The 7,500-nt window shown below is 41.4% G+C and overlaps 1 protein-coding gene across 1 annotated transcript in view; it reads left to right on the top strand.

The window, feature by feature from the left end:
• LOC134443865 (trypsin-like) overlaps positions 1-7,500 on the top strand; it is a 28,775-nt gene that overhangs the window by 17,427 nt on the left and 3,848 nt on the right. Inside the window, exon 3 of the mRNA XM_063193399.1 lies at positions 3,741-3,830. Coding sequence (XP_063049469.1) covers positions 3,741-3,830 — 90 coding nt within the window. The remainder of the gene's footprint in view (positions 1-3,740; positions 3,831-7,500) is intronic.

The raw sequence follows: 7,500 nt of genomic DNA, 5'->3' as shown, positions 1-7,500 counted from the left end.
TAGCATTGCTAAGGTGGAATGTAAGTTGGAACGTTCCCAAATCTGGCTTCAAAGCGTTGAATGGCGAATAGCGTTGATTTGGCGTCCATTCTATTTACTGTCAATGGTCTGCTCTATATTTGCCACAAGGCTGGTGGAACAATAGGTGTCCTAGCTAGTCATGGACTGCTGGCACGGATAAAATAGTAGAGATGCACCGGATCCAAGATCCGGTTCCGGATTCGGCAGGATAATAGGGTTTTTCACAGGATCCGGATCCGGCAGGATCTTAAGCAGTGGAATAATAAATAAAGTAATAAAAAGGGGCCCACGTGTGCGAGTAGGCTATGTGTTTCAACCCTTTCGTAGGATTTGGATATCCGGTTCCGGATCCGGCAGGATCTTAAGCAGTAGATCAGGTATCCGGCAGGATCCTTAAAATCAGGATCCAGTGTGTCTCTATAGAATAGCAATGGCACATATGTAATGTATCAGGATCCGGTGTGTCTCTATAAAATAGCAATGGCACGGATGTAATGTATCCATGGCAACTCATGAGGTAGATACTTCAAGATGGCAGATATAATATATCCATGGGAATGCATGTTTTGCTTTGGGCATAGTTAGGGCATAGTTTTGTATTGTATTCTGACAGGTTGGAGTTACGCATTGTTTTTGCTTTTGGCATAGTTTGGGCATAGTTTTGTATTGTTTACTGCCAGGTTGGGGTTGGGCATTGTTTTGATTTGAGAACATTGTCGTACAAAGACAAAATGCATTAACTACATATTTCATCAAAATTGAGTTTGGAATGAAACTGGTCTTCAATACACATTCCATTACATTACATTACATTAATCAATACACCTGCTGTACCCTGTAGACTTCAATACACCTGCTGTATCCTGTAGTAGAGCCAGATGATGTGGTCACACTCTGTGTCCAGTGTTGGGGTGATGTGATGTGATGTGATGTGATGTGATGTGATGTGATGTGATGTGATGTGATGTGATGTGATGTGATGTGATGTGATGTGATGTGATGTGATGTGATGTGATGTGGCTACATGGTGATGTGATGTGATGTGATGTGATGTGATGTGGTGTGATGTGATGTGATGTGATGTGATGTGATGTGATGTGATGTGATGTGATGTGATGTGATGTGATGTGATGTGGTGTGATGTGATGTGGTGTGATGTGGCGTCTTGTGGTGTGATGTGATGTGATGTCATGTGAAGTGACGTCATGTGATGTGATGTGGTGTGGTGTGATGTGGTGTGATGTGATGTGATGTGGTGTGGTGTGGTGTGGTGTGGTGTGATGATGTGGTGTGATGTGGTGTGATGTGGTGTGATGTGATGTGGTGTGATGTGATGTGATGTGGTGTGGTGTGGTGTGGTGTGATGATGTGGTGTGATGTGGTGTGATGTGATGTGATGTGATGTGATGTGGTGTGGTGTGATGTGATGTGGTGTGATGTGATGTGATGTGATGTGATGTGGTGTGGTGTGATGTGATGTGATGTGATGTGATGTGGTGTGGTGTGGTGTGATGTGATGTGATGTGATGTGATGTGATGTGATGTGATGTGATGTGATGTGATGTGATGTGATGTGATGTGATGTGATGTGATGTGATGTGGTGTGATGTGGTGTGATGTGATGTGATGTGATGTGATGTGATGTGATGTGGTGTGGTGTGATGTGGTGTGGTGTGATGTGATGTGGTGTGGTGTGATGTGATGTGATGTGATGTGATGTGATGTGATGTGATGTGATGTGATGTGATGTGATGTGGTGTGGTGTGGTGTGATGTGATGTGATGTGATGGGGCGTGGCGTGGTGTCTTGTGGTGTGGCGTGATGTGATGTGGTGTGATGTGATGTGATGTGGTGTGATTTCATGTGATGTGATGTGATGTGATGTGATGTGATGTGATGTGATGTGATGTGATGTGATGTGGTGTGATGTGGTGTGATGTGGTGTGGTGTGGTGTGGTGTGGTGTGATGTGGTGTGGTGTGGTGTGGTGTGATGTGGTGTGGTGTGGTGTGGTGTGGTGTGATGTGGTGTGATGTGATGTGGTGTGGTGTGGTGTGGTGTGGTGTGGTGTGGTGTGGTGTGGTGTGGTGTGGTGTGATGTGGTGTGGTGTGGTGTGGTGTGGTGTGGTGTGGTGTGGTGTGGTGTGGTGTGGTGTGATGTGATGTGATGTGATGTGGTGTGGTGTGGTGTGGTGTGGTGTGGTGTGGTGTGGTGTGGTGTGGTGTGGTGTGGTGTGGTGTGGTGTGATCACGGCTTTGAAGGACTCTTCCTCAGTTTCATTCTTGGTGTAGTTTCTACACTTTGACTTTGTAGGGCAGCCTAGTTTGTGTATAATTTTGTATACCGACGGTTAGGGTAAGGAATTGTTTTGGTTTGGGCATAGCTTGGGCATAGTTGGGTACTGTATGCTAACAGGTTAGCGTTAGGCATTGTTCCGGTCTAGGCACATTTTCGCATGCTAATTTTGCATTTCGCATTTCGCACAGCATAAACACACACACATGAACACATAAACACACATAAAAACATGAATGTGTGAAGTCAAAAGTGTGATGTGATGTGTGCAGTGTTGGTGTGGTGTGATGTGATGTGATATGATGTGATGTGGCTACATGGTGATGTGATGTGATGTGATGTGATGTGATGTGATGTGATGTGATGTGATGTGATGTGATGTGATGTGATGTGATGTGATGTGATGTGATGTGACGTGATGTGATGTGATGTGATGTGATGGGATGTATTGTGATGTGATGTGATGTGATGTGATGTGATGTGATGTGATGTGATGTGATGTGATGTGATGTGATGTGATGTGATGTGATGTGATGTGATGTGTACAGTGTTGGGGTGATGTCTTGTGATGTGCAGTGTTGAAAGTAAGCATTGCCCCCCAGACTGGAGCAAGATGTTGCCTTTTAAAGGGCCTGAGCCGGGTGGAAGCTGTGTGTGTGTGTGTGTGTGTGTGTGTGTGTGTGTGTGTGTGTGTGTGTGTGTGTGTGTGTGTGTGTGTGTGTGTGTGTGTGTGTATTCCGTGTGTCCATTTTGTGTGTGTGTGTGTGTGTGTGTGTGTGTGTGTGTGTGTGTGTGTGCATTTATGTAGAAGACACATTATTGTTTAATATTGTTTGAGGCGCTGTATTGTTTCTCAATAATTATTGGTCCTCCCAAATAAAATAATCAAACTGTGTGTGTGTGTGTGTGTGTGTGTGTGTGTGTGTGTGTGTGTGTGTGTGTGTGTGTGTGTGTGTGTGTGTGTGTGTGTGTAGCTTGGTAAGGCTGCTGTATTAAACAGGTTCGTGTCTCTGGTCGCTAATCATGTGTTTGTGTATCTCTAACCCTAGTGTGTGTGTGTTTGTGTGTGTGTGTGTGTGTGTGTGTGTGTGTGTGTGTGTGTGTGTGTGTGTGTGTGTGTGTGTGTGTGTGTGTGTGTGTGTGTGTGTGTGTGTAGCTTGGTAAGGCTGCTGTATTAAACAGGTTCGTGTCTCCGGTGGCTAATCATGTGTGTGTGTGTGTGTGTGTGTGTGTGTGTGTGTGTGTGTGTGTGTGTGTGTGTGTGTGTGTGTGTGTGTGTGTGTGTGTGTGTGTGTGTGTGTGTGTAGCTTGGTAAGGCTGCGCTAATCATGTGTGTGTGTGTGTGTGTGTGTGTGTGTGTGTGTGTGTGTGTGTGTGTGTGTGTGTGTGTGTGTGTGTGTGTGTGTGTGTGTGTGTGTGTGTAGCTTGGTAAGGCTGCTGTGTTAAACAGGTTCGTGTCGCTGGTCGCTCTACCGCGTCAAGACGAAGGACTACTGGAGGGACGCATGTGCCAGGTGGACAACAACAACAACAACAACAACAACAACAACAACAACAACAACAATAACAATAACAACAACAACAACAACAACAATAACAACAATAACAACAACAACAACAAAAATAATAATCATAACAAAAACAACAACAACAACAACAATAACAACAATAACAACAATAACAACAATAACAACAACAACAACAATAACAACAATAACAATAACAACAATAACAACAATAACAATAATAACAATAACAATAACAACAATAACAACAATACCAATAACAATAACAATATCAATAATAACAATAACAACAATAACAACAATAACAATAACAATAACAACAATGACAATAATAACAACAATAACAATAACAACAACAATAACAATAATAATCATAACAATAACAACAATAATCATAACAATAACAATAATACGAATAAAAATAACAATAACAATAATAACAATAATAATTAAAGCTGCAAGCGGCCTTGGCAGGCCCTTATTATTAATTGATCATGATGATGATGATTATGATTATTATTATAAGTGAACTTAAGCTATGTCATTTAATTATTTCCCAATATTTTATTATTAATGATAATGCTACTACTACTACTACTACTATTACAACTACTACTACTACTGCTACTACAAGTAGTGATGGCAGACTGGCACAAGCGCGCCGGAACGTGTTTCAAACCATCAACAGCAGGCGCGGAGTGGCCATCGGGAGATCGGGGACTATATTACGGCCGCGAAATATATTACTATGGCCCTGTTAAGTTCTCAGCCGGCCCCAAAGTGATCAGTCGCATTATATTCTCAGCCGGCCCAGCATCAAACCTAATGTGAACCAACTATAAATCATTCTTGGATTTCTTACAGTTGACTCAACAGTATATATACCGTTTACCCGACCGCAATACCTCAGTGACGGTGTCAAACAGTAAATTGGCCACACCCCTTCTCTACTGATAATGTTCATACACCGTAGATCGCGGAAGTTTACTAGATCTTAGTAACATAGTTTCTTTTTCAGTATTTCAAGAACCTGTGATATTTAGATTGGTTACCAAGGAACGGAAATATTAGTCAGTTGTGATTTATTTTCCGATTTCCACATGACTGTTACAGTTTACAGTCTGCCACTCCCGATTCACTTGTTCTGTGGTTATTGACTTGGGTTACGAACATACTCCACCAAGTGGTAAGGAAGTGAATTGCAGCTAAGCAGGAAAACACGTTGTAGATGTTTTGATGGCATTGGTTTGTTAGAACTAGAGGTATATCTCCTTACAGTCGAAATAATGGTATATCATACATATATTTATATATGGCACATTTAGGATGTAGCCTATGTAATGTCTGAAGAAATGGAACAAAATAATTACCATACAAGATTCTGATGTGAGCAGTGCTGGGTGTGTAGCCTAAACTGTGGATTAAAATGTAATTGCAAGAAACAAAGACATTTGCTGCGACGAAGACAGCGTTTTAAGGTAGGCCTACACCGTTTGGTTATACATTTTGTTGACTTATGGTTGTGCTTTGAAGTAGCTAGGTTTGGCTTATTTGCTGCATGGTGGGTTTATTGCACAATGTAGACAGACTTTTTGTAAACTATAGGCTACTATACTATATTTTGTAAGCCTACTCTTCTAAAAATCCCCACACTCAAAACTTTGTGCCCATGCTCATCCGTCTTCCTTGAACAATATTTCAATTTCAAACTGTCAAAATGACAGTGGAGTGCACATTTGCATGGAACAGTAGCGTGATGTAGCCTAACCTAGTAGGCCTATGAATGCTTTGGACTGTGATGATGGCTCCAGTGGTGTAGTCTACTTTTTGAAGTGGGTATACTGTATATTTGAGCATTTTTTTATGTGTACTGTATATATTTGTGCTATTGTAAATAATGGATCAATCCATTTTAAGTGGGTATACTGCAATCCCTGACATTTTGAAATGGGTGCGTATACCTGCGTTTTACATAGACTACACCACTGGCGGACGGTGCATTTCATCAAGGTGTAGGCTAAATTCTCCAATTCAGGTTGATATTTTGACTACACTAATGTTCACATGTAGTACGACTGCAGATTTCGTGGCTTTTGTCTTTTTGGTTAGGAAACCATGTTGTTCGCTTTTTTTTGTTTGTTTTTTTTTTTTTAAAGAGGGCCGCCAAGGGGAAAATTCTCCCGGTGGGAAAAGGTGGGCCACTCCGCCCCTGATCAACAGCGAAAACCAGTAAACCACTGTTCCGAAGTTTGCTTCAGTACGGAAAAACCACATGATATATGACGTATGAAACAGTAAACTGGTTCAGTTTTCCGAAAGCAGCTGCAGTGTTTCGCGCTGCCACACGAACCAGCAGGCGCACGCAAATGTGTTTGGCCTGTTGCAGAGTCTTCTGCCAGGTTGCAGTGGAGAGAATAGATATCCCACTTGATAGACAAGTAGACAACATCATCATACGTTATGAACACAACAAGGAGAAGACATTAATGTTCAGCAACGCTTCATTCTGATCGGCCAAAAAATAGACTAGTAATTAATGAATAAATGAATAAATAAATAAATGTGGCATCGTAGCATTCGTAATGTCGTCTACCTCAACTGCCTCATCAGTAGCCCAAAATGTCAAATGTGTGGAAGTTAGCGTGCAAAAGTATAAGCTCAGTCCAATATTTGGGGTAATGTCGCAGATGATGAGGGCACAACATCTCATCTTATCGAATTGAGCCCGTTTAATTGCAAACATGGCTTTTCACCAGGAGAGGGCCCTGTTACTGAAGCTTCAAGTACTAACCCAATTTTTGAAGCAATGTGCCTAAATGGTTCAGAGCTTCAACAAAGCTTCATTGGCCCGTCAATAACTACTACTACTACTATTACTACTACTACTACTACTACTACTACTACTACTACTACTACTAATAATAATAATAATAATAATAATAATAACAATACTCTTAATAACAATAATCTTAATGATAATAATAGCCTATGATTGTCTCTCCTTGTGTAGAACTTTATGCCATTGTGCCAGAGTAGGCCCTCAGAGTAGGCCCTCTTCTTCAGTGTGCATTGCTCTTGGTATTGGTACACTCTAAGAAAATTTCCCGGCAAAATAACGGCAGTTACTGGCAATTGTATTTACCTGTAATTCTACTGTTATTTCACACCAAAAATCAAATACAGCTCATTGCTGTTTAAATACATTAAACACAGTATAACATTTTTTCAGCAGCAATTGAACTGTTAAATAACAGTACTCTACAGAACGTTCACAGTATTAGTATTGTTAAACTAAAAGTGCTCTACAATATTTATGCAGTAGTATAAGTAAAATAACAGTACATTTCAGTTAAAAAGTTGAATTGTACTGTGTGATGACAGGCAAATACTGGGTCATAGTTGTATTCATGAATATGGCCATGGCAACTTCCCACCCCACCCATCATTCTCCATAACTGTGGTACCCTGGCCGTGTTACCACCCCACCCTCCCATCGTTCACCATGACTGGAGTGCCTTGAGCATGATACTATGGCGCTATGCTGTATTGAGAAAATGGTTTGCGGTGGTCCTTTGAAAGAGTGGGCATGAATAAAATTTCAGAGTACGCAGTGCTATGTTACAATGATAGTGTGCGAGGTGGGCTTTTTACTGTATCT

Source organism: Engraulis encrasicolus, unplaced genomic scaffold, assembly GCF_034702125.1.
Source record: "Engraulis encrasicolus isolate BLACKSEA-1 unplaced genomic scaffold, IST_EnEncr_1.0 scaffold_37_np1212, whole genome shotgun sequence".
In the NCBI taxonomy this organism is placed as follows: domain Eukaryota; kingdom Metazoa; phylum Chordata; class Actinopteri; order Clupeiformes; family Engraulidae; genus Engraulis; species Engraulis encrasicolus.
This window is presented reverse-complemented; position numbering and strand designations above follow the sequence as displayed.